The sequence below is a fragment of the Cebus imitator genome, unplaced genomic scaffold, assembly GCF_001604975.1.
Source record: "Cebus imitator isolate Cc_AM_T3 unplaced genomic scaffold, Cebus_imitator-1.0 Scaffold97, whole genome shotgun sequence".
In the NCBI taxonomy this organism is placed as follows: domain Eukaryota; kingdom Metazoa; phylum Chordata; class Mammalia; order Primates; family Cebidae; genus Cebus; species Cebus imitator.
In genome coordinates, this window is record NW_016107412.1 from 5508958 (window position 1) to 5536674 (window position 27717).

A 27717-nucleotide genomic window follows, 5' to 3' on the forward strand; every position below is an offset into this window, starting at 1 on the left:
CCTTCCTTCCATCTACCTATTAAGACAAATTTTTTTGTTTTTGTTCCCAAAGACCAGTCTTCCTCCAGAACAGAAAATTCATTATCATTCACAAAATGCCAAGAAGGCTGCTCTTACATACTCAGACCAAAGACCAAATCCAATACAGGAATCAAGAAACAGGGTCAGGAGGAGGATTGGTAGAATCCACATCAGTTTGCATCTTCAACAGCTTGCAACTGAGAAACAAATTACACACTGTGTTCTCCTCAGCATCAACTTCCCAAGTGGCCTAAAACAGCAAAACTATGCCACTTCCCAAATTTCAACTGGCATGTAACAGCCCTCCTAACCATGACACTTAGAACCAGGAGCCTTTGTGGTTATGAAAAAACAGGTTTCCTCAAGTATTTTTCAATGCTAACACCATGTGCTGATGAACAGAAAATTCATTTCACCCACGAAAAGCCAAAAATGCTGCTCTTAAACACTTAAGAGACCAGATCTGATAAAGGAATCAAGCAGCAGAATTAACATTGTTATAAAATGTCCTTTTGCCTCATTTTGTAGTCCCCACCAGGAAGACAAAGTATTTGAAAGTACAATGAATGCTTTAGATTTCAAAGCAGCAATAAGGCTCAAAGCTGCCTCTTACAATTTCTCCTGCCTTATTTTACTGTTGATCAGTAAAAACAGGAGTTATAAGGTAGTTTTACAAAATAAAATAATATCTTCTGTTTGTACAGAGATTCCAACCTTTTAGCAGTGTTTTCCCATCCATTATCTCATTGTATCCTCTCAAGTTGGTCAGTTGGTGAGTGCAGATGTTACTATGCCCATTTAACAGAGTGGCTTACCGACCAGTACATGAGGTCACACAGAGTGACTCAGTTGGGATCAGAGCCCAAATGTCTTACCTCTGAGCTAAACTATCTTGCCTTTACGTCCCTAGAAAAAGCTTACTATTGTTGCAAACACTTTTCCAAATGACAAGGACAATGCCCAAGGCTGAACAATGTCTCCAAGTTTACTTTTTGTAGTTCTTGTTGTCTAATAAAATTTAATCAATTTTATATGTCATTTATTGCTAAAACGACACTTATTCACTATTCACTAACTACTATTTTTCGTAAGCATAGTTTTTATTTAAATCAAACTATACCCGTCTCTATAAAAGTCATTTATCTATATTTTTTTGTTTTTGTTTGAGACGCAGTCTCGCTCTCTTGCCCAGGCTGGAGTGCAATGGCACCATCTTGACTCACTGCAACCTCTACCTCCCAGGTTCAGGCAATTCTCCTGCCTAGCCTCTTGAGTACCTGGGATTACAGGTGCATGCCACCACGGCCAGCTAATTTTTTGTATTTTAATATAAATGGGGTTTCACCGTTTTGACCAGGCTGGACTCAAACTCCTGAGCTCAGGCAATCCACCCGCCTTGGCCTCCCAAAGTGCTAGGATTACAGGCGTAAGCCACAGCACCTGACCTATAAAAGTAATTTCTGTGGAAATCTGTCACAAACAAATTGCACATTTTCTGCCTTCTGTCTTCTTAAATAAGACATTCTCAACTAGTCTCCAAGCTCACTTTTATAGGAACGACAATGAGCATGAATCCAACGTCAAATTGTAGTTTTGGGCTACCAGACACAGGTGGCTCTAGACAAACCATTTTACCATCCTAGCCTCAGTTTTCTCACCTGTAAAATGGCAAGAACACTTCCTCATCCTCTACCTACCAAAGCAAGACAGTGTTTATAAGTTTGCTAAAATATAAAGTGTTATACAAATTTCAGGCAGCATTACTTAATAATCCAAGTTATGTCAATCTTTTGGGGGGTTCTTAAGGGAGAACTCAATGCCTAACAGCCAACAAATGAAATCTGGGTGAATTTTATATATGTATATATATATATCTAGATATATATATATATATATCTCCTCGATATAAATCAATATATAAATCCCTGCAGGACACTCACTGGTAGCCATCTCTTGATCACTCAAGAGACTTTTATGTGTTCTCCATACATATGGTAATTATTTCACTCCTGGACAGATGTGGTTTTTACTCACAATTATGCCCACCACAACCGATCTAAAGTATAAGAGATTTCACTCCTCTTAGAATTCATACATGTAACTTTTTAAAAGACTTTTTCTTTTTACTCAGCTGTGAAGAATCTGGCTGTCTGCATTTCTCCATTCTCAAATGTACCCATCGATTCCTATACTAAGCAGGCTTGTTTTGGGGGTAGGGGCTGTCTCTAAGCAATTATCAGCAATAAAACACTCATCTCCCACCAGTCTCTTCTCCCTCCAGCAAAAACCTTTTAAATTTTTTTGTAGTCTCTAATGAAGAGACTTACCAGAGGCTTCATAAAATCTTAAATAAAGGTCAGCTATGGATTTCTATTATCCATATTTTTATTTGTCAAAGAAATCCAGCATTCCAGTCAGGCAAGATTTCCATTTAACAAAATCACAGCTGCTTTAAGCGTTGGAGGATCCTTCAGCCTACCTGGTCGGGAAGTGAGACTTGCCAAACAACAACAACAACAAAATTGGCCTTGGCTTTTTATTTTGAAAAATTATAAATGTGAAAAAGTATCAAGTGAACACCTGTAGACACTTCGTTAAGGCTCATTAATTATCAGGGAATACATATTGAGGTTATTTGTCATGCCCTGATTTCTTTAGTCTACTATAGTTTCTCAGTCTTTTTTTTTCTCATGACACTGAAGAGTCCAATCCAGGTCCTTTACAGAATATAGCTTGATTTGGTTTTATCTGAACATTGCCTTCTGCTTAAATCGAAATCAAACATTGTTGGCAGGAATATTCCTGAGATGATGCTGTATATCCTCCTCAGTGTATCACATTCAGAAGCACCTGATGTCATTTGTCCTTTTACTGGGTTGATCACTTGACTAAGGGAGTGTCTACCATTTTTCTCCACCAAATACATATCTTTGCCCCTTTATAATTAATAAGCAATCTGTGATTTTTAAAAATTATGTAAATATTATGATTGCCAACCTTTCACGCAAGGGCCTTACCATCCATTGACGATTCTAAATTATAATTCTTGAATTATTACCATAGTGGTTGTAAAATAGTGATTTTCTATTTCTAAAATTTCTCTCAGTTTTTATTATTAGTAACTATATATTAGTTATTTACAGTCACACATGGTCAGCTCTAGTGCTCTTTAGAATTCCTCAGTGAATGCTTTCTGACTCTGGTTACCTCTTCATACCCAGATGGCTTCTGCCATTTGGATCATCCTTCTCAGCTTCGCAATGCCTCCTAAACATGTCCTGCTCTGTCCTGGTCTAGGCCTTCCTCACATCTAATTCAGAAAACCATGCAGAAGCATCATCTGTCTCCCTCACATGAATACCAAGAACAGAGACTTGGCTAGTCTTCTTGCCTTTGCCACTTAGTACCTATGAGATATTAGGCTGGTCACATAACTCTGAATCAACTGCAATTTTCTCCCACTCACTGTTATTAGAATTAAATTAAAATAAAATGTTTAAAATCATATCTGGCACAAAACAGGTGCATATAATTTGACATTATTTAAGTCTACTTCCCTCCTTCCCTCCCAAACACCCTACTATCTCTATCACTAGAGAGAGATGTTTCTAAAGACAAATGTGATCAAATAATGCCCCTGCTAAAACTTTTCCTGGCTTCCTATTGCCTACAGACAGAGCTGCAATGCAACTCCTTAGTTGGGTGTAAAGGCCATTTAAAATCTGCCCACAGATTTGACTGCCTGTCTGGAGTCATCTCTGGCCACTTGGCCCATAGGATCCTATGTCCAGATACATCTAACTTCTCCTTATTCCCCAGTTCCCTACCATACCTGTTGTTTCTTCCACCTGGAAAACCCTTCCTCCCTCCATTTCCACTTGGCAAACTCCTATTCCTCCTTTAAGACTGGGCTCAGAGGCACATCCACAGGTCAGCAGAGGCACCTCTGGTATCTCTGGCATCTCCCAGCAGAGGTGCCTCTGGCATCTGTGCATCCATGGCAACTGGCTCCACAAGTCTACTACAGCGAGTCAGAGGGTCATCTGGAGGTTACGTGTCTGTCTCTGTCTCTGTCACAGCTTCTGGATGCCCAGAGGGAGAAGATGCTTGTTTTATACATTCCTGTGTGTCCTCAAAATTTACCAATATGTCCACGTAGGGTAGGTTCTCTAGAAACATTTGCTCAGGAAATTAGCAATCTTTGTTACTATTAAATGAAATCACATCAACAATCTGCCTGTCTCACAGTCTGGGAAAGTGGTGTCTTCTTCTATTAAGAAAGGCTTTAGAAACGCTAGAGTTTATAAAACAATGTAAAAATTCATATATGAAATGCTAAATATAAGGAGACATGAATAATAAATATATAGACAGCACCATTAGAATTATGTAAAAATGTACATATACAAAACTAATATACTGAATTGTTAATAGTAGATAGGGCCATAAGTGGTTTTTAAAATCTTCCTCTTTTTGTATTCTTTCAATTTATCTATAATGAATGTATAGTTTCTTTACAATGAAAACATAATCTCTTTTTAAGTGACAGAGAGAAATGATTTAGTGCACTGCTATCTTTAATCACTGAAAAAGGAAGAGAATAGCAGCAATGAGAGAAAAGGTAAATCAAAGAAGAGATTTAGGATGGGAAAGTTACTGGAAAGTTTATGCAAGAAATAGGAACAAGAATTGAGAACAAACGAAATGGAAAATTCACTGACAATTAGAAACTGGGAGCCAAGCAGAAAATTATGCAAAATCAAGCACTGACAATTTAAGTTGCACACCATCCACCAGGATGGCAGGAAGTTATTCTGGTAATGGAACACAAACCATATCCTGAAATACTGATAAGGTCAGCAGGAGATAACCAGAATATCAAACTTTGTCAGTGTAGAGGGTACTTGGAATACTCTGCTACCTAGGAAAGTAAGAAAGAACTGAAGAAGGTCATAACATCCTAAAGAGCAATGAGTCTTTTGCCTTATAAGACTGAACTTGTGCCAGCATAGGGACTTGTTAAGCTGATGGCTGTGGCATCACGGCTCAGCAGCAAGTCAAAGGAGGTGCTTTCATCTTTCTAATCTGTGCACTGCAGACAAGCTGAGAAGAGTGTGAAGGCTGTTCTGCCATTGCATTTGTATTATACTGTTCTACTGAGTGATCAACCTCAGATGCCTCCCAGACATAAGTCTGTCCAAAAGTGAGCTGTGTTCATTTATATCAGAGGCAAAAATTATTTTAAAAAATGTTTTTCAAGTTCAAGAGTCATTTCACTGAAAACTCCATGTCGAATTAATGCATTAGCCAGCTGAGTGTCCCTGCAGTAATGTAATCTCTCTCTTCTCAAAGGTCTTCAAATCTAAGGTTACCATGGAGACCACAAAACATGCCCAAACATGCATCTCATTTTACTGTTTAGTCACTATTAAATTAACTCATCTGATTATTAAAATGAGAGTAGAAAACAGTGTAAGTTATTTCTTCTCTTCTATTGGCATTAGGCTGCCTGTTTTTTTCTTGTTGTTGTTGTTTGTTCGTTTTTAAGGAGTTTGCTAAAACAGAAAAAACCTGACAAGAAGCTTAGAACACCAAAAAATTCTCAAATATTTAAAAAAAACAAGATCATAAACAGTTGTAATAAGATGAGAAGAGGTTGTTTTCAGATGGAATACCCGGTCTTTGGAGCTATGATGAGAGTAACACGGGCTAATCAAGGTGTTAAAAACTTGGCAGCCTCCAGTGTAAGCCATGAACATGTACACCACCATGGGATAAACCTGAAATTTATAATCTAGAAACTAAACACATCTACTTCCCTCTTCACTTCCTTTTCCCTGAGGCTTACTATTGTTGTTGCAGAAACATTTATGGGAAGGCTACTTTTCCTCACAATCTGATCATCTCACAGGATGATTATTTCTCTGAGCTATTACATTTTGTGAAGAGTACACTGCCATCAAGTGAATGGACAATAAAGACCAATTTTGATAATCACTACTGCATACTTGTTGGAATATTTTTCTTAGAAACTGCACATTTTGAGTACTGGCATTAAAGAAAGCATTAAGTACACTAACTATGGGTTTTAATGGCATGGTGAAACCAAGTTTAAGTTCACATGACTGTGTTAAACAGGAGGTCATAATCTAAAGCTCAACTCTCCTCCCTTACAATTTAGTGATGATTGAGTAACTGTCAGAGTAGGCACTAAGTGACAGGCCTCAATTGGTGTCTCAAATCATGGAATATCCAATTCTTGAAGCATTGTGCTTTTTATATCCTGTCTCTGGGCCTTTTCATCCATATCCATAGCTTTAACCACCATCCAGAATATGATGATTCACAAATATTTGTTTTCCAGCCTTGATATTACCCTCAGCTTTAGACTATATTGCTAACTATCCTGGATACCACCACTTAGCTATCTCACAGATACCTTAAACTGTGTTTAATCTGAGTCATTGACTCTCTTTTTCTCTACACCATGTCACTATACCAGTGGTAAAATCCAGTCCTTGAAATCCTTCCCCATTCTCATTCCCTGCATGAAATCTATTATCAAGTTGTGTCGATTTGGTCTCTTAAATATTGCTCAAGTCTGTTTCTTCCTTTCCATCCATCTTTAGGGCCAGTAGCTTAGCTTGAGGCCCTTATTACAGCATTTTACACATTTATCACATAAGGTACAAGTTTAAACTAGCAGATTTTAAGGTATTTTCCACAAAGGTAAGGACTATATCGACCATCCTCATGCCTCATACTCTAGCACCCAAAGCACAGCAGGTCCTTAATGCACATTTGCTACATCAGTTCACACTGGATGAATAACAGCCTAGGGGTTGAAGAATGAGGACAATACCAAGTCCTCTTCTTACTTCTGTATAGCATGTTACACTGACAGAGCCCCTAGAAATTGTCTCCTTTCACACTTCTAACTCCTTAAGACAGATTTCAAAAAGCATCATTAGCTCTGCTTTGCCAATTAGGGAGGGAACTGAGTCTCTGAAAAGTTAAAGCTAGTAAGCGGTTGTGTAAGACTGTCTTAACCCTGACTTCAGTGTTCTTTATACTGTTAGGTAAGTCTGTATTTTTACAGGGGTAATAAGTTTCTTCTCTGTATAATGGTTCAGAGAGAAATCGAAGATTCAGTGACAATGATGTTCAGACATCAAGCAGAGCTTTGGCCTGAGTGACTTTTAATAAGCCTTCTCTCAATTCTGAGTCCCTCAGCCCTAGGTATGATTCTAAAGTAGGCAAAGCTGTCCTCTGAGGCTTCTCTCCAGTGTCACCCTTTTCTCACTTCAGATACCTCTCCTCAGTGGAGGATTCTAGCCCTTGCCTGACCACTGAATTTCTTAAGCTTGATCTGCCATCCAAGAGGCAGCACCAAGCCTTCGAGGCCTTTCCCAATTCTTGTGTCTAGCTTCAGAAATCTTTCTGTTCCACCTGGGGAGTGTTCTGTTAATAAGTTAAAATTTAATGTAATTAAGTCTGCAGAGCCAACTTTCTATTCAGAGGAAACACAGAGAAGAGAGACACAAGTCACTTGACATCACAAAGCAACAAACAGATAAATCCAGAAGGTAGGATATTCTATAGGACAACTAATCTAATGTCTACAGGCTACTTGCTGAGTGGGGAAGGGAAGAAAGGACTGTTCTGGAATTATAGACTTAAAGCCAGAACAAGTCAATGTAATATAAACACTTTGGACGCTAATTTATACAAACCAACTGTAAAAAAAGGAAAAGCATTTTAAGACAATCAGGATATTCCATCAACTTGTAACTACTGATATCACAGAATTACTATTAATTTTACTGAACACCAATAGCATTATGGTTTTGTACTAAAACGTTCACAGTTTTGAGATGCATACTAAAGTATGTGGAGATGAAATGACATTATCTGGGAGTTGTTTTAAATACTTCAAAAAGAAAAAAGAGAGGTAACAAATGTCACAAATCTTGATAATTACTGAATCTGACTGTTGGGTTTATGGGAATTCCTTATACCAGTTGGGATACATTTGAAAATTTTCAGAAGAAAAAAGTGTATTCTAAATCCTTTCTTCCAAGAGTCCTATTCTACAAAATAAGTAATCAGATTTAATGAGTTTTAACTAATAATTTTTTCTAAGTTGTGCTAATATTTCACCTCCTACTGTTTAAGATTCTAGTTTTCAGAAGATCCTCATAAAATAATGGCCCTAGTTAGGATTTCTGGCAACACAATAAATGAGCAACACGTCTGAGTTTGGCTTTTGTGCATAGTTCCTGCTGCTACTTCTGTGTTTACAAAGAAAATCCACAAGCTATTCTTAGGCACGGAATATTGGTGAGATATGTTGATGACTCAAGCTGACTCTGTAAGAACCAATGGCTCACCAAGTATGGGCTTGCCAGCAACTGGTGGAGTTACAGTGGTCCTCAAGAAGAAACAAGTTTAAAAGCAGAGTAGGGAGAAAGACTACATGGTACGGTCGGTCCCTCAATACTGGATCCATCTTCAACATGTGCTTGGCCAGAATCCACATCTACCTAGCCCTTGGGAGCAAAATTTCTCAATGCACAAACTTTTTTAAGGAATTGAATTAAACTTAGGTGAACATCCTAAACTGTCAGTTTACTGCTGAGAATAGGCTGCTTATCAAGGCAGCCTGCCAGCAAGAGTCCACATCCTTGGATTTTCAATGACAACAAGATATTCCCTATAACCCAGGAGCAACAGGTGAGTGCTTGAGAGCTTTCACAGACAACAAAAAAGATGTGAAGCTGGCTTCTTTGAAAGGGTGAAAGAAACTGCAAGAAAGAGTGCAGGGGGGCAGGATGGCTGATAGAGATGAGTGGAATGTTGAGAACATTCCTTTTGTATGACAGCTTTTCTGGAGGTAAGGAAGTAGTGTGTAGTAAAAGAAAAAAAAAGGAAAAAGTTAAGTAAGAAATGAGCTATCTCTGTAGGCACATATGTAAGTATAGGAAAGAAGGGGGCCACAAGGGACATACAAATTAAAGAAATCCAAAATTTCTTATGATCAAATTAAAAATCCGGAGTGAATTCTTTAGCTCTCTTTCCAAAGGTTCTATCAGAGAAAACATATCTTCTCAGAGGAACAAAAGTACAAATCAATGAGACTGAAAGCATTTGGCTGTTTCACCCACACAGGCAAAATGCAAAAAATGATCTCCATTACATCAGAGTATGCTATATTTTCTCCCACCAAAAATCAAGGAGAGAAATTAGCCTTTTTTAAAAAAGTGCATTAAAGAGCTTTCATGTACATAAATATTTTAACAATAAAATCTTCTGCTAATTATTTCATAGAGTTCCAACAATCACCCTAGTTAAAAATTCTTTCAAGGTAAAGGTTAGGGGATAAAGAGTGTCATGTGAATCTGATGGAAAGGTAGAAATAATAAGAGAGAAATAAAGTTCATTTTAAAAAAGACTTCCATGTTACTAGAGAAAATCAGTAAGGCCATATATTACCCCAGAGAACAGTAATCTTATTTGGTTTGGTAGAGGACTACAAGGAGATAAGAATACTCTTCCTTCCTGGCTCTGCTGTAGTGATTAATAGAAAGAAGGAAAATGGAAAAAATATCACTTGAAATTGAGCTTTCCCTCCAAAGAGAGAGAGAGGAAGCATATAAAAGCTTCTGGATGAGTGTCAAAGAAATGAGTGATATTTTAAAAGTTTGGCAGGAAACCAAGGAACTACACCCCCACACAAAGCTTAACTGCTTCTAACACACAAACTAGACCATATATTTCCCCAGTCGGGAGGCACTGGCAGGGCTTAGAGATTCTGGGAAGGGTGGGGCCCCTTAGCCACATCGTTTAGTAATATTCTTAGATGGAGGAGGGACTCAACTGTATTCTGAAAAATTTTTTCCTGCAACCTCAGTCAAAGGACCCCAGGGCAAGATGAGAAACAAACAGAAAGGGAAATTACAGCAAGGGATAGTTTACCTTCGGAGAACAGTTGAAATGCATGCCGGGTACTGGGAGTGTAGTTACATACATTGTAATACACCGATACAGGTACAGCGTGCCAACTATGCAGAAAAATCTTCTGCTAATAATAGACCTAGAGAAAGGGAAAAACAGGACATATTCTCAGTCAAGAAATTCTATAGGTTCATTTACTTTAATTTTTCAATGACTCAATAAAAACAAACCCAAAAAACGACTTGAGAGCTTGAAGCCAGAATGTTGTAACTATAGCTAATACCAGATTTAGACAAAGATTTTGAGAATAACATTGTGTGGTACTTTCTAAAAAATATATTAACTGGCCAAAAGAGTTTAAACCAGCCTATATTGCTATTAATTAGGCTTCATGAGGCCTTCTGCCTGAGTTGACATTCACTGTTAGACATACAAGTGGAACACACTCTGGTCAGAACCCACTTAGTATTGGTGGTTAAACATTCAGAGAGTATCTTCTCTGTCATTAAAGACAGATCTTCAGAAAATTAGAAGGACATTAGAATGAGAATTTAAAACTTTTATGCCATTTAATAAGTCAAAGACATTAAACAATTTTATTTCTACATCCCAGAAGCTGATCCTCTGAGGCAACATGATGCCAAAAAAGAAGCTAAGGAGAAACAGCATTCAACCCCATCCCATTTCCTGACTACTACTGCAAATTGGGATACACTATTTACTTCTCTGAATCTCAACTTCCTAAGAAGTAAAATAGGGATAACTACATTAGAAATAATGTCTGAAAAATTCCTACCATGTAGTAGGCACAAATGGTAGGGATCAAATGTATAGATTATGTGGATGAACAAAAATATAAGCAAGAACTAGAAATAGTTTTTTTATTACGTTCTAATAAAATTATTTGATAAATACATGTAGGTATGTATCTATCTATATACATATACATGTATACTGAGTTAGATAACGTCTCCTAATATAAAATTCCACTTAAGTTTGTACAACTTAACCTCATTGAAGTTTGGTGTATTCTTGAACAAGAACATTCTTTCCCTCTCTACCTCTCTCTTGTGGTACCACAGGCCAGAATCATGTGGGTAACCCTGTGGGTCTCCTCTTTCTAACCCTTGAGGAGTTCAGAATTTCCTAAACAAGGAAAATTTAGGCAGATTTTCATTTTAGGATCTTGGCCATTCAATCACTGTAATCATACAGTGTAGCTCTAGTTTTATGCAGGATGCTTATGCCTATTGAGGTGTGGTAGCCAGAGGAGAACTGGCTTCATGTGTATGTTCTGTTTTAACAGGAGAAACAAATCTATGTCCCTTGTATGATTAAAAATTAATTTAAAAAAACCCATACAACTATATTGGCGTTTCATCCACATCTGCACAGCCCAGGTACTTAGACTTCATGAGTAGGATTTGGGTGGTGGTCTCTACCTACACTTTAGAAACTGGGTCAGAATTATATACGATGGAAGCCATCTTTGCTTATTTTCTCTTAGACAAGCTGCATATGCCACCTCTGGAGACATGAATTTATTCAGCATAAAGCTGTCTTTGGAAGCTATATGCCTCTAATTTCAAGTAAAATAAAAAGCACAATTAAGTAATATAAAGAGGAACAATACTAGAGACAAATACCAGACCATAAATGGCTTTGCCAAGAATACCAAAAAGGAAATATCAAAGTAAAATTTACATTGTAAGACATAATGGTCACCTTTCTTTCAAATAAAACGCTCTCCTTAGCCATGCTGCTCAAACAAACAGAAATTATTTGCAATTTCACTTGAACTATACAAGAAACACCTAAGTCAGCAAACTTTCAAGTCTAGATCTGCTTAACTCTTTAGAGGAAGAAAAATAAAATTACTGCTTTTGCTAAAGATTACTATCTTAAAATCACTTTGCCTGATTATTTTATGGCACACAGAAGGTACACACACACACACACACCACCCCAATAACTATTTCCATATTTCAAACTTGAGTCACATGTGAGTATCAATGGAAGTGATTTCAGAATTATCTAAGAATGAGGTCTATGAAAAAAATAAAAGATAAGGAAAGACAAATACTTAAAAATTGTTTTAATTAAAATATTGAAGGTTCAGTCACATTTACTATTTGACTTAAAGAGTCAAATAAAACTGAAATTTGACAATTTCCATGTGAAACTGTCAATGTTAACAATAAAGTGACAAGTTGGAAGTGGTTGTTTTTAAGAATTTTCTACTCTTTGGCATTTAATATTTTAGAAATTAAGCTTAGAATGTCTTTGATGTATAATGTTAAACAAGGATTTCCTAAAACAAACTTTAACAGAGTATAAAAGTGTTTAAAGAAATTGTATGCACTTCTGGGCGTTCACTTCCTTAATGAAAGAATTATACGCATTTAGAATTCTTATTTACTTAAAAGTTTAAAAGTTCAAGATGTGTTTTTAAAAAAACTCACAAAAGAAATGTTAATGACATATTGCTAGAAATTAAGCAGATACCAACAAGAGAATGCATGGTATAATCTTCAAAATCACAATGGTGCTCCCCTCACATGGGATACACCTCTCCTTCTACATTCAAAAGATGCCAGTTTCCCATCTGTGCACACTTGGCAATGACTATCATCTCAGGGACTTGTGTTTAGTCGCATTTATCTATTTTTCTCCCAAGTGTTAAAGCACTAGGCTCATTAGTACTTTTCCTAAGAGAAAAATGTATCCGTTCAATTTGATTATAAGGAAATATGAATAAAAGTGTTAACATTTTATAGATAATTATTAAGACTTACTAGAATAGCATATTATGTCCAGTACATGCTAGTATTTTATTAAGCTTTTTAATATTCTCTTTTTTAAAAAAAAATATTTTTAAAAAAAAATATTCTCAGAACTTGACTAAATACTACCAGTACTACAGAGTTTTGGGCATTTGGTAAAATGATTTAAAATTCCAAAGAAAGGTCAGCCATGGTGGCTCACACCTATAATCCCAGAACTTTAGGAGGCTGAGGCAGGTGGATCACTTGAGCCCAGGAGTTCGAGACCAGCCTGAACAACATGAAGCAACCCTGTCTCTAAAAAAATTAGATGAGCATGGTGGCATGTGCATGCAGTTCCAGCCACTCTGGAGGCTGCAGTGGGAGGATCACTGGAGCCTGGGACTTAGAGGCTACAGTGAGTTATGACTGTGCCACTGCACTCCAGCCTGGGTGACAGAGTAAGACCTGTCTCTAAATAAATAAATAAATAAATGGAAAGTGGTGAAAAAAATTACTATACTGGAAAGTAAAACTAAAATACTGGAAAAAGTTAATTTGTTTTCCCATGAGTTGTTTCTTTCAACTAATCCACAGAAGGAAGACATACACAACTCTTTCAGTGCTCAGATCTTGTCCCCCAGCTCTTTCTGGAAGCTATTAGCTTTTAGAGATAAATAGGCCTTGACATGGTGCAGTGGAACTAAGCAACAATTCAAAACTAAAAGGCAATAAACAAAAGAGAGCATGTGTAACTAACACAAAATTGAGAGACTTGAATCTCTAAAGCAGTCATGGAAAAGTAATGATTCAGGTCTCTGATTAGTGATTCCAGCTGTAAAACATGAACGACAGACAATGCATCACTAAGCTGTATCTTTATATAGATGCTAGTTTTACCTTTAACAAAGGCTTAACTGGTAACCCTCACCATCTCAATTAATTCCTTGGAAATTAGCTTTCTCACCAGCAAAAGGAAGAAAAGGATACCATTTTCTTATGAATCAGAGAAATAGGTGACATAAAAAAACTGGAAAGGCCATGGAATAGCACTAAGAATGAACATCAGAATAATCTTTTTTTTTTTTTTTTTCCCCTGAGATGGAGTCTCCCTGGGCACCCGCCACCACACCCGGCTAATTTTTGCATTTTTAGTAGAGACAGGGTTTCATCATGTTGGCCAGGCTGTTCTCGAACCCCTGACCTAGTGATCTGCCGGTCTCCTCCTTCCAAAGTGCTGGGATTACAGGTGTGAGCCACTGCATGCGGGCATTATTTTTTTCTTAATATAAAAGGTTGAAAAATGAAATAATTTTGTTTAGAGCCAACAACCACACTACTGAAAACAAAGTTTATACTGAGGTATTTCCCCAGGAGTGGTATTATCAACAGCAATTGTTTTGCCAAAGTTCTCTTACATGCCAAGCTCTATATCCACCGGCAATGCATGGATATGATCTTTATTTTACAGTTGGGAAAAGTGAGGTTCAGAGAGTTAAAGCTGAAATATAAACAAAACAAAAATATTCAGGAAACTGCATCCCATAGTGTCAGACATCTCAATTTTCAGTGTTTATAGCTGAGCCAACATCCTATCCCATTTCAGCTCACTTTCAAAATCTACTTAATGGCTATATTAGTAAAGTAAAAAAAAAATTCTTGTAGTATCACATAGCTATCTAAAATTAAATGTGTCAATTTTTCATTATTTTTTTGCACTCTGTGCCCAGTTAGATTTGCTTATTAGCACCCCCCTCATATGTTAAATCAGTCATTCTGAAACGTCATCCATTTCTCAACACTCGATCCCACCTGAACATCCACAGTGACCTTCTTTCTACCCGTTATCCTTAACACCACTCTTGCCTCCTGAATGCTTGTGTCTCCTCCCCCTCAAATTCATATGTCGAAACCTAATCACCAGTGATTAGACCATAAAGGCAGGAATCTCAGGTCTGAATTAGTGCCTTTATAAAACAGACCATAGAGAGGTGGGTTCGCCCTTCTGAAATGTGAGAATACAGGGAGAAAGCGCTATTTATGAACCAGGAAATTGGCCCTCACTAGATAACAAACCAGCCTGCACCTTCAGCTTGGACTTCCAGCAACCAGAATGCCATAACTCACCCAGTCTATGATATTTTGTTATTGCAGCCTGAACAGACTAAGGTATCTTCCTAAAATCCATTCTGTTTAGAACTGCCATAATCATCTATTTTGAAACAGTTAAACAGGTATGTCCCTTAAAACCCTCCATTGGTTGTTAAACTCATTATAGCTGAGCCAACATAAAATATGATGAGCCAACATAAAATCCAAAACCTTTCCCAAGACCCTGAGGCCTTAGATCTGGCCACCTCCCCCTAGTCTCCCCTCTGGCTACCCTCCCTACCATTCTCCAGGCTCTATCTCAGCCCAATACCCTTGGTGCTCTTTAAACACAGCTTGCGAAGTCCCTCCTGCCTTGAGTAGGATCTCTGTGCCAATGATTCTCTCTGCATGGATTCTGCCTTCTCCTAGGACACTTGCCTGTCGGTCACATTCCAGTCAAATATAGTCTCTCAGAGAGATCCCCTACTCTAAGGAAGCACCTGCTCCTCTCTATCCCATCCTTCTATTTTAATTTCTTAACAGTCCTCCTGACAACATTCTGTAACCCCACATTCCCATATTCTGTGGAAGCTAATGCCAAAGAAATTCTAAAATTTGTTTTCCTTAATTCATTGCTATCAGCCCCTGAATTCCCTGGATTGTGACAACTCCCCTCACAGCTTTCTTCAACTCCCTTCAACACGACACCTCCTTTTTTGAAGTCTTTTTTTTTTTTTTTTTTTTTTTCCGACAGGATCTTGCTCTGTCATCCAGGTTGGAGTGCCATGGCATGATCATGGCTCTCTGTAGCCTTGATCTCCTGGGCTCAAGCTATCCTCTTGCCTCAGCCACCTGAATATCTGGAACCACAGGTGCATGCCACCATGGCCAGCTAATTTTTAAAAACTTTTCTGTAGGGTCTTGCTATACTGCCCAGGCTGGTCTTGTGGAGACTGCTCCATTATCCAACTAGGACTGCAAATCCCTGGAGGTTGGGGCCTATAGGTTCTGTATCCTTCTCTCTTCCTTCTAGTGTCATTGTCCTATGGGGCCTTTCCACCCATCACAGCCTTAGGTATCTCAATGGCTACACACTCCATTCAGGAAAACCCAGGGCTTAATTCAGCACTTTAGGAGAGAAAATTCTAAGGAAAGGTTAGTAAAACAAACGAGGGAGCAAGACTAAATGCAGTAGAACAAACAAAATAATCAAAACAAATGCTTGCCTGGGAGATTTAGAACTCATTTAGTAATTCTTACGTATCCATTCAGGGTGGATGGCACAGTTCATGAATCAGGAAAATGAGACATACCTGTGCACCAGTCCAGAAATGTATCTGTATACATACTATATGTTTTTGCTTTTTTAGATTCCAACTCAAAGAAATTTTGCACCTTTGCTATTATTTTAACAACATTCCCATTTCACATATACCATTATCCCATTTTACAGAAAAATAAATTAACTAACGTGTGAAGAATTTAAGTACTACCCTGGGACCAGAGAATAAGTCAACAAGAGAGTCACAACAAAATCCAGATCTTTCTAGACTTTGAATCAGCTGCTCTGTTCACTAATAAAATTAAAATATCACTTCCTGAGTTATACACAGATTGTAACAGAAAGTAAAGAAAAAAATGCCACTCTATAAGACATGAACAAAAACATCAATACTATCTACTTGAGATAGTTATGTAGAATTAAAATCAAGTATCCTCCAGAAACTGCTCAATAAAACTGTAAACAAAAGGTGTTATATTTCTGTGTTGGTATTTTAGGCTATCAAGAAAAATAATATGTGTACCTATGTGTACACATATGTGTGTATACATGAGCGTATACAGAGAATACAAATGTCTATATGCATACATAGAGTACAACTGTGTGGGTATGTACACACACACACAGATCTCTCCTCATTCCTTCCCATCATCAAAACTTACCCACCTTGAATCACATTGTTAGGGGCTTGCTTAATCACAGGCAGCAGAACTGAACAATTAATGTTTGCTTTTGAATTAAGGGATTATCCTTAAATGTAACGCTGTTATTTTAACAGGGGGTTTCTGAAAACAGGCACATCACCAGCAGTCACTAACATTTATGGAATTCTAGGCACAGTAACTAGCACGTGCAACACTTTATAAATTTTAGTGGCTATTAAACTTCACATAATGAACATACATGTGCTATTCTAAACATGGGGAATACAGCAGTAAACAGAACGAACAGCTTGCCTTGTGGTGCTTGTGTTCTAGCGAAAGAGTCAGTATTGTGTTCTAGTGAAAGAAATAAGTAAAACATAGAGCATGTTAGATAAGTGCTAAAGAGTAAAACCAAGCGAGAGTGTCATTGAGGGAAGGGAGGTTCAAATTGGGGGCTAAGTTAGTCAGAGAAGGTCTACCTCTGTATGATCAGTCAACCAGGAGGTTATCTGTGGGAGAAAATTTCAGAGGCTTGTATGTGTCAGTGTTTGCTGATCATCAAGGTGGTCAGGGAGCATAGGGCATGGGGCCCATGAGGTCTGGAAGGACCTCTTAGGTCACCATGAGGAAACTGGCTTTAATGCTACATGAGGCAGAAGAAGAGAAATGTACACTGGCTTACTCTGTCTGCCAAATTAAAAACTCACTAAAAGGAAGCCAGACCAGGTAATAACCCACGCAAGAGATGAAGGTAGTTAGACCTATGACAGCAATAGAGGTGGTGGGGAAGGTCTGGGGATCACCTGAGCCCAGGGGTTCCAGGCTACAGTGAGCTGTGAACTATGATCATGCCACTGCACTCCACCCTGGGGGATGAAGTGAGATCCCATCTCAAAAACAAAACAAAGCCCAACACATTTGGCCTGAGAACTGGAAGGAACCGAATTGCCACTGGTAGGCTTGGAAACCAGGAGGATGCCAAGCACTCTATCAAGTGCTTTATGTATGTCATCTAGTTCAATCCTCACAACATTATTATAATTCTCATTTTGTAGGTAAGTAAACAACGCTACTACAACAGTCAAGTAACTTGGACAAAGTCACTCAGTCAGCAGGTAGCTGTAGGGATCTTAATTAAGGATGACCTTCCAGTGTAAGACTGAGGCTAGCCACATGCTTCACAACCACAGTCATGGACTGATAGGCTGGTGGGACACAGATGTGGTGACTTCTAAATCAGATCATGAGTAATTAGACAGACATCCATGATGGTTTGTTGAGAGGAAGGAAATAGACAATTCCTGGGCATGTTATAAAAGAGAAGGTCAAAATGATACCATTTACAAATACAAATGTATACAAATTACTCATTTATAAGCACATGTAAAAAAATAATAAGTGACATGATACCAAATATGAGCATTATTTATCTCTGGTGAGATGATAAGTTAATTTATCTTTTATCTTCTAATCTGCCTACAAGTCAAATTGCTGGCATTACTAAATTTAGAGGTAAATCTACAATTTCCCTACAATTCCTACGGCTTAGGCCAGTATTTAGGTCATGAGACCTAAAATTGTAAAAATTAGAAAAGGTGGAAGCAAAGAAGACTACCAATTCACTAACATGAGAATGAGAGGTGAGGCACAATCTGGGACTGAATCCACAAATCCATCGTCTAGCCCCTGGAGTATCCTTTCCCATGCCAATAAATAGCCTCAGTAAACAAAAAGAGGACAGAGGAGGCATAGTGAGGCCTGCAAGAAGCTAGGAGGTCCAGATGATCTGGGAAGAGAAGGGATCAGAGAAGGTCCCCAGGAAAGGAAATAGGATCTCAGCTCAGGGTCTGAGCCTAGACAGATAATGAATCAGAATCAAAGGACGAGAGAAAACTTACTAGAAACATAAAGAAAGGTTGAGCATGCATAGTTAGTGGTCTTAAATGCAGAAACGTGACTGAAGTTGGTAGCAAAGGAAGATTTCTCAGATTGGTAGTGAGTAGGACCCATTCCACACTTAGGAGGTTTCAGAGCAAGGACAGAGCTAAAGGCATTTTCTACAGTCCACAGGGGAACTGCAAGATGGATGGCTATCAGAGTTGGCAAATCCATCCTGGGGCACATGTACATGTCTCCCAGATGGAACCCAACACATAAAAGTTATAATTAAGAAATTGAACTCATTTGTTTTTATTCTAACTGTCCTATGCGTGGCATCTATAATATTAAATCTGTTAAAAATATATATATATATATCTCCAGAGGACAGGTGCCTATAATACCAGGAAATTTCTAGACTGGATGTATATTGAAGAGCCTTCAATGCCCAAAATATGCCACTGTAGGATGAAAGTTAAATCAATAGTTTCTCCAAGTCTCAGTTTTCTTCACTGAGAAAGGAGAATAACATTACTTGTTTTTAAGGGTTGGTTGTATCAAATGATACAATACATATTAATGCTTATTACTCTAAAATCAGTTGATTCGTAACCTGCCTCTTGAATAGGATAATAATTTTTGAGAACATGGATTAAAAGAAACAGAACAAAACAGATTTTGAGTGAGCACATAACTGATGGAGCTACATGTGTGGAGGGAAGAGAAAGGAGGGTAAGAGGTAGTCCCTGAGCACTTATCTTGCTTTATTGCTGCAGAGAAATATGACAGCTTATCAGCAAATTAAACAACAGGTAAGTACCCAAAAAAGCTATAGTAAGATGAGGGAATTTTGTCCTCATGAGTTTCATACATGGATGGAGTTTAGACAACACATTTTCAAAAACTGAGATGTCACTCTGAGAACAAGCAGTCCATAGAATATAACCCCCATGCAACAGCTTTGCTAGCTACTATGTCCCTAGAATACAGTCTCCAATAATTTTTGGTAAATAACTAAACATAAAAATGTTCTAAAGTTCCATTAAAGACTACCATTACGGTCTAAAGTATAGGGGTAATATACAATAAAGTGAAATGACCTTAAGAAAAAGCTCTTCTGGAACTTAGAAAATGAATTCTATTGAATAGACACCCCCACTTTCCCCCACTTCACATCAAATGCTTTCTATATCAAATGCTTTTCAGAACCTTACCTAATCACAACCATGGAAGACATAAAAACAGTGAAAAAAAATGTTGACAGTATCTATAGTCATAAGCTATTTTTGGGAACAGAAGAAGAGTTAAGTATTTTGATTCAATCAACTCAATGTGAAAAGAAGCACTGATGGAATTAAAATAAGGTAAAATGAAAGACAAAGTCTATTGAATAAAACACTAACCAAAAACAATCAGATTAGCATCTGACAAAACCAACTGCCAATCAGTACAAAGTTTATGTCCTTGGAAATTAGATTCCATTCACAGAAGAGAGGAAAATACTACAGATAAAATCTCTTAAATTGGCAGATACCCACTTAACAAATAAGGCCTCCCAAAGGTTAAGATACAAAAACAGTCTTTTCCAAAGTGACTTCCAAACATGAAATACAGAATGCTAGTAAACTTCTAAAAATCCCTTGTAGTTCTCTCACATATAATACCAAAAAAGCCACACTGGAAAGTCGTATCTGTTCCTTCCTGTAGGATTAACAAAGCCTCTAGAAATAGTGCTAAATATAGATGTCATGGTAGGTCCCAAGCAGGATCTCTGGTCATCATTTTTCTTCTCTACTTCCTTCTCTTTTGGCATGGGATCAATTTTCAAAGAAAATTGTGATCCACTAAATGACCATTTCCTTTTCACCAGCCTCTCTACAAATCTATGCAACTGTTTATGCTAGAATGTTTACCACTAAGCTCTCTCTATCCCCGACCCCAACCCATAACCCAACTGCCCAATGACTTCTTTTCTTTCTTCAAATCTTTTCACCACCAATGGACTAATATACCCTGTGACATTTAATTCCTCCTTATACAACTGTCTTATGCTACTCCTTTTAGGCAAATGTCTGACCCAAAAGAAGCTATGATAGAAAACACATATCAAGATACACACCCGACTTGATTTTGCTCTGAAATAAAATATATTCAAGCAAAGTTGGAGATTTCCCTGCTAAATTTCATATACAAATCAGGAATTCAAAGAGACGCCCAAAAACCTCAAGTGAGAAAGCTAATGCAAGAGAACTCAGCCCTGTCATTATGAAAGATTAGAAGCTCTGAGTGTCATGGCTTCTAGAAAGAGTTTGGTCCTTCTTATTACCCTTCCACAAAATGTATTTACTAGAAAAATGTTAACTGAGTCTAAGTCATGATCATCTTTCACCTGGACTACTGCAACGGTATCTTAACCAGTCACCCTGCTTCGACTCTTGCTTCCCTAGTCTCTGTAATGAAGCCACATTCTTTCAAATATGTTTAATTCTTTTTAAACACCAGTTATTTTTGTATCCTTCTACCCTAATGACTTACTGCACACATGAAATAAAATCCGAACTCCTTATCCATCCATTGCCCACATGGCTAACACCTTACTGGCCTCCTGCATCAGAGTTCTCCCTAGCTCACTCAACCACATGGGTCCTTGACTGCTCCTCAGGTAAGTGCCAGAACTCTGCACTTTTTGTGTCTCCTGCCTCAACTACTCTTCCCCAAACACATGCATGGTATTCGTTCTCATTTGATTCAGATGCCTGCTCAACCAACACCTAATTAGAGGACTTTTCTGATCATTCAATCTAAAATACCAGTCTCTCCCCACTCTCTCCAACACTCACTAGCCCTTTGTACTGCTTTATATTTCTCCATCGTTCTGGCTGATATCATATATTCATTTTTCACTGCCTTCCTTACACTGGCCAGAATATAAGCTTCATGAAAGCATCAGGATCCTTTGCTCATTGCAGCATCCCCAGGGTCTATCTGTGTCTGGAATATGGTGTACTGCTCAATAAATACTAGTTGAATGAATGAATGAATTTTAGGTGGGGACTTTCTATGTGCCAGGTACTGGGAAAGGTGAATGATGAATAGGATCTAGTTTTTCCCCTTGAGGAATTTACAATTTAGCAATGAATGAGACATATATACAACTAATAGAATGGAATGTAACATGGGCTTAAAGTGTTAGAGGAAAACTGTGGAGTGAAGTAGCTAGAGATAAGGCAGGACAGACTGGGACCAGATACTGAGGGTCCTTGAGGTTTAGGCTAAGGAGCTGGTTCTCCATCTGAGCACCCACGATGGAGCTCTAAGTAGAAATGGGAAAGAAGAGATGGATCTAAAATTAGAACTGAAAGAACTTAGTGACTATCTGGATAAAAGGAACTGAGGAGTTCTAGGTTTCTAGGAAATGCCACTGGCCAGATGGAGGAAGAATAAGTTGGAAGAAAAATATAGTTAGTAAATCTGGTTTTACACAAGTTGAGTTTGAGGAACCTATAACCACCACACTAAGTCATAATAATTTCTCTGGTGACTTGGAAACTCTATAGTCCTGCTCCTTGGCTTTTTCTTCAGGTGTTCACCATGTTCTTGTAGAGCTGAGCCACATGTATCACACATAGGTGCCACTGTGTTAGCCATGATTTAACCATGCATGAAAAATCCTTAACGTCTTCAGCCTTCATCAAATCTGTAAGTTTAATATATTCTTTATCATGCTTTCTTAAAACAAGGGATACCTGTTTTGCAGTGAAGTCTGACACAAATGCAGAGATTTCCCAGGAATTTTTCCTAGTCAGTGGCTTGAAAGTCCAATTCTAAATGGGGAGACAACATTATTTACAATTTTAAAAACCAAAAAAGTTCTCAAGGACAGGCATTATTTTGCTTTCCATTTTGGGAGGTCATGGAAATATCATGTGGATTTACGTATATATAAACATATATACATACAGATATGCAGGGGAGACATTAAGAATGAAAGAAGGGAAAAATATAAGTACAAAAAAAAAAACCCAAAACCCATGTTTAACATTAAAGGACAATTGTATACAACATAAGGATAGAACCAAATGTTATAATGTCACATATTCAATATGAAGATTTTCCAGCACCTCAAACATTTAGTTAAAGGGTTTGTTGTTGGGAGTTTTTGGACAAATTCCAGTGATCTCATTTCTTAATTAAGTGATCCTCTATAGTTTTATCCTATGACTCTTCTCTAAATAGTAGAAGATACTGAAGTAAGGATAGACTTATTTTTTTAAAGGATACAAGACTCTTCAAATCGAAGTAAAAATATCCTGTTGGGAATTGCTGGCCAAATAGGCTTAATTTGGAGAAGTTGTATAAGACAGGCTCCTAACCAGCACACCTCCTAGTGGAGATTGGGGGATAGGGGTCAACCCTTAGAAGAGTCAAATACAAAAAGAGGGAGAGGTTAACTGCTAAGAATATCCCATAACCAGAAGGATCCAAAATGCCAGATAAATAAAACTGCTATATTGCAATAACCAAATAACTAGAAACAAAAGGTCCCTCTGATACTACAAAAGATTTTAACCTTCTCTATGAGAGCCAGGGAAAGGTAGTTTATCCATTTTCACTGCTTGATGTGTCATCTGTATCTTTCTTCCTACCTTCTACCTTCTACCTGTCTGGTGGGCCAAATACACTGAAGAGGTCAGAAGGAAAGAGACAGGAAACCAGCGATGGGCCCCAGTAGAAGGACAGGGTGGGTGATGCTTAGGATGATCATGACAACAGTTTGCTTTCATTTCCCACGTCCCTATCCCACCAGAGGTGGAAATAAGAGAGAACTTAGTTGAATGCATTCTGGACACAAATGCTCTGAAGCTAATAAAATTCAAATATAACTGGCCCATCCAATGATGTTAGAATCAAATAAAACATAGTTGGATATGAAAACAGAAATCATCTAGACTGAGGGGCCATTATTTAGTTTGTGAGAAAAACTAGGTTCCTAAGATGTAAGGACCCACCCAAACCACTCAGCAAGTTAGGTCACAACTGAGGCCAGATCCCAGGCTGTCTGCATTCAGCACTGAGTTAATTTTGTCCAAGACACAAATCAACTGGCTTCTTGTTTTGAGCAATTTAAATATATAAATGACTACAGTATTCGCAATCAGTACCAGGAAAACACAAAATCATAAACTTGAAAGAGAAATAGAGTTGAGGAAAATTCTCTGTTGGGAAAATTGTAATTATTAATATACTTTAAGAAAATAGTTTTACGGTTAAGAGGATACTTTATAAGAATTAGAATAAAATTACCTAAAAGTCATGGCTCTGTGAAAGATTTGGATTTGTACCTGTTACGATTTACTCAAAGTTATATTCTGGGGCAGTAAACTATTTGCTTGAATGTAAGAATTTTGATGAAAAACCGGAAAAGGAGCAAACTTACAAAAATAAAACGACGACATCAGGGAAAACCAAGGAAGCATAATTTGAGTCGACCTTGCCTTTGTACAGTACTGGCATTTTGTTCCAATGGGTTTTTAGGAAAAAAGTTTAAAAGTCAAAAAGCCAAAAGCAGAACTAAAGTTTGGCAGCAAAAATAATGCATTTAATAAACTCCAAGTATCTTGTATTTCTAAAGCCTATTCCTATTTATTAGCCTCTTAAAACTAAAGCAACAACAACAAAGAAAGGTCTTCCACCAAGTCAAATACAGCCCAGACCATCAATTCTATTTCAGATTCAGCTTAAACTCTAGGACTGTCAAACCATCCCCATATAAACACTGGTCAGTTAAACGGCTTTCTTTATACCTGTTAGCACCGTCCATCCCTGGGAAGATGGCAGGAACTACTTTTATCTCAATTTGCAGATATATAATTTATCAGGTAAAAAAAATAAGAGTCCTTATAAAACATACTAGGAAAGAACCTTATCATTTCTGCCAAAGAGAGTTCAGCATGAACTCTCAGTGTGCATTTTGTTTTCTTGCTGTAAGATGAATTCCTTATTATTTAACCACACAGTGAGTCATGAAACATTCCACCGGAGAGAAACTCGGCTCTTTAACAAACCAATTTCCAACCCTCATTCATGGAAACCATAAGGTGTTCCCTTAACTAAGGGGAAAACCAAACATCAGTGAAGGGACAATATAGGCAACTCAAGTAAACAGCCTGTCTGAGGGGGTCCATGCTGAGTTTAGAGCTTCGGATGTAAAAGCCAGCTTGGATCCACCTGAAAATAAGTGGGAGTTGCCTACTTAAAACCCTGAGAAACTTGCATGGAACAGTCACATATTGCTTTAAGTAGGAGTAGTAGAAGGTGGGAATCCATTCAGGTCCATCCACATCCCACCTACCCAAAGTCATATCCTGAGGGTATTGTTTTCCCAACAATCCAAGCCACTCTGGAACAGCTGTTCTGAATTCTGTGTGAAACATCTTTAAACACATATTGCTAAGGTTCCAGATATCTGTCTCTGTGTGGGAAAAGCTATGCAGCCAATTTACAGTGCTTAGGCCAACTGTTTATTTATTTAATGGGTTAATAACACCAACCAATACTAGGTGGTTTATCTGTTGTTCAATAGCCTGCAGTGTCTGTCTGAAGATGTCTGAGAGTTTCCTTTCTCATTAAGTGAAAATAGAACATCATTTCTAACAGTCTTATTCATCATTCTATATGAATCTTGTATAAAACAGGCAACCAAACAGCGTTTTCTTTTAAAGCTTCCAGACAATAAGTTAGTCCAACAGGGTACGTGGTTAAAAAAGAAACAAAAATTAGTATGTTTTGATCCCAACAAGTTGATAAATTTCATTTCTAAATAATAATTAGATGTTTGGAGTGCAAATCCCATAATTATCGAAATTTAGATCTTTTACTTGACTTACTTGTATTTTAAGAGCAGCCATTGAATTAACCAGAGTCCTACAAGGATCATGCCATTAATTTCACAAATAGAAAAGGCCCACTGCACCCGGTTAAAATGGTCAAAAAACGTGTCCGGTAGTGGAGGCTGCACCTCCTTAGGAGGTACTCGTTCATGGACGACCGAGATCATCACTGTGGTGAGAACAAAACAGGAAAGTGCGTAAAGAAAGGCCAGAAAAGTCTTGCCCCACTCCATGGGGTACTGGGAGCGCTCCAGTTCTGGCATGGGGATTTTTATCATCTCTTTCCTATACCCATTTGGCATCCCATTGGGTTTAATCTTGATGCTGAAGCTGCCATCGGGGGTGGGGATGTCTACACCAATGTTGAGGTGCCCATTGGCGTGGCCGTTCTTGTGTGCTTCCAAATGGTGCTCCATTTTCAGAGTTTCTATCATGTCCAAGAGCCGCTGCCCGTTGTCAGAGGAGACTCGGCACAAGGGGGCTTTTTTGAAATCCTCTTGGGTTAGGTCGATCAAGTCCTGGCCTGTGAAATGCTCCAGAGGCTCACAGTATTCTGGCATAGCATTCTCCAGCAGCCAGTCTGCCACCTTCTTGGGTGACCAGTAAACCACTTCCGTCATTGTACTGACAGACAGCAGGCAGACCCCAGCTCACTCTTGGCAGGTCAGCAGTCACTGTTCCAATAGGGCAGGACACTGACCTGCCTTGGCTCGTTCATCCTGTGGGGCTTCATGAGCAGAGACTTGTTTGGCAAGATGGTCAGGGCAGTTTTTAAACACCTCATGTAGCTGTCCAGGGTTCCCGAGCACCTGAGCATTAATTCACCTCATTTTTGAGCAGGATTCTTCCTTCTGTGAAAGCAAGAAAAAATATCAAGATACTGTACTTCTAAATTACCCCCCCTCAAAATGCAAAGCCTTATATGCATAAGGAAAGTGGAAAACCAGTTATTCGTAAACTCAATAGTTTTCAAACATGTACTAGTTTCAGGTACCACTGATTCCCTGGTTATTGGTCTTCTGTGACACAGCATTAACTTGGATCTGAAGACAGATGTTGTCAAAGGAGACATGTTTTATAGAATTTCCAATCATCTGTTTCCTAAGAAGCAATTTAAGAGTGCTTTGGACACTTTTCAACCTGGTCAAGAGATCAGGTATTCTCTTTGTCCTCACATGCTTCCTGAGACAATATAAAAGAATAAAATGTATTTGTTTATCTCGTGAAGAATGTTTAAAAATGTACATAATATATAGCAACTCATAGAATTGCTGAGCTTCAAGATCATCTGGCTCAATACTTGTATATTCTTTTTTCAAAAAGAAAATAAAATCAGTGAGTCCCCTTTTCCAAATGTGCTTAGTTCCCAAATGTATAAAAAGATCTACAAATGCCGCTGCTTGGGTTGAAGCACAGGTAAAGGGCCAAGGTCCTGACTCCTCTGTTGATCTTTCTTAATCTCAGCCCCTCTCAGGTTCTGTGGAACCCCACGGTTTAAAAATTAAGGATCTGATCTAACTCCTTCATTTATAAATGAAGAATCAGAGTTCTAGAAATGTCAAGAAACTTGCCCATGGCCAAGTGGCAGTCTGCATAGAAGTGTTATAAGTTTCTGAGTTCTAGTTCAGTAGATTTACTTATTAAAATATCTGATTACTTATGTGAAAATAGCCAAAGGCATATCTGTAAGGAATATTCTAAAGTAGGATTCAAATTTTATAAATATATGCATAAATAGAAACATACATAAATAATATGTATAATATTTATAATATATATATAACTACAGCTACTGTACATAGGTTGAGAATCCCTAATGCAAAAATTCAAAATCCAAAATGCTCCAAAATCCTAAACTTTTTAAGCACCAACATGATAATCAAAGAAAATGCTCATTGGAGCGTTTCAGACTTATGGATCCATGCTCAACAGAGTGTATTCTGTAAATATTCCAAGGTGCCCCCAAGATTGAAATCTGAAACACTTCCAGGCCCAAGCATTTTGGATAAGTGATGCTCAACCTACATAATATTGCATAAAACAACTGGAAAGAAATATATCACATATTAACTGGAGTTATACTTGATGATAGTTCTGCAGGTATTTTCTACTTTTCTCCCACCTATTTTTCTTTAATAAGCATAAATTACTTTTAAACAATCATACAAAATAAAAAACAAGAAAAGTTAAAATTA

At 37.9% G+C, this 27717-nt stretch overlaps 1 protein-coding gene across 6 annotated transcripts in view; it reads right to left on the minus strand.

Moving 5' to 3' along the window:
* The window catches only part of SGMS1 (sphingomyelin synthase 1), a 326877-nt gene that overhangs the window by 10608 nt on the left and 288552 nt on the right, over positions 1–27717 (minus strand). For all 6 annotated transcript variants that reach the window (XM_017536361.2, XM_037741281.1, XM_017536359.2 and 3 more), the window contains 2 exons: positions 25520–26373; positions 9997–10114 (listed from right to left, as the gene is read on the minus strand). In XM_017536361.2, the coding sequence (XP_017391850.1) occupies positions 9997–10114; positions 25520–26142 (741 nt within the window). In that variant the 5' untranslated portion in view covers positions 26143–26373. The remainder of the gene's footprint in view (positions 1–9996; positions 10115–25519; positions 26374–27717) is intronic.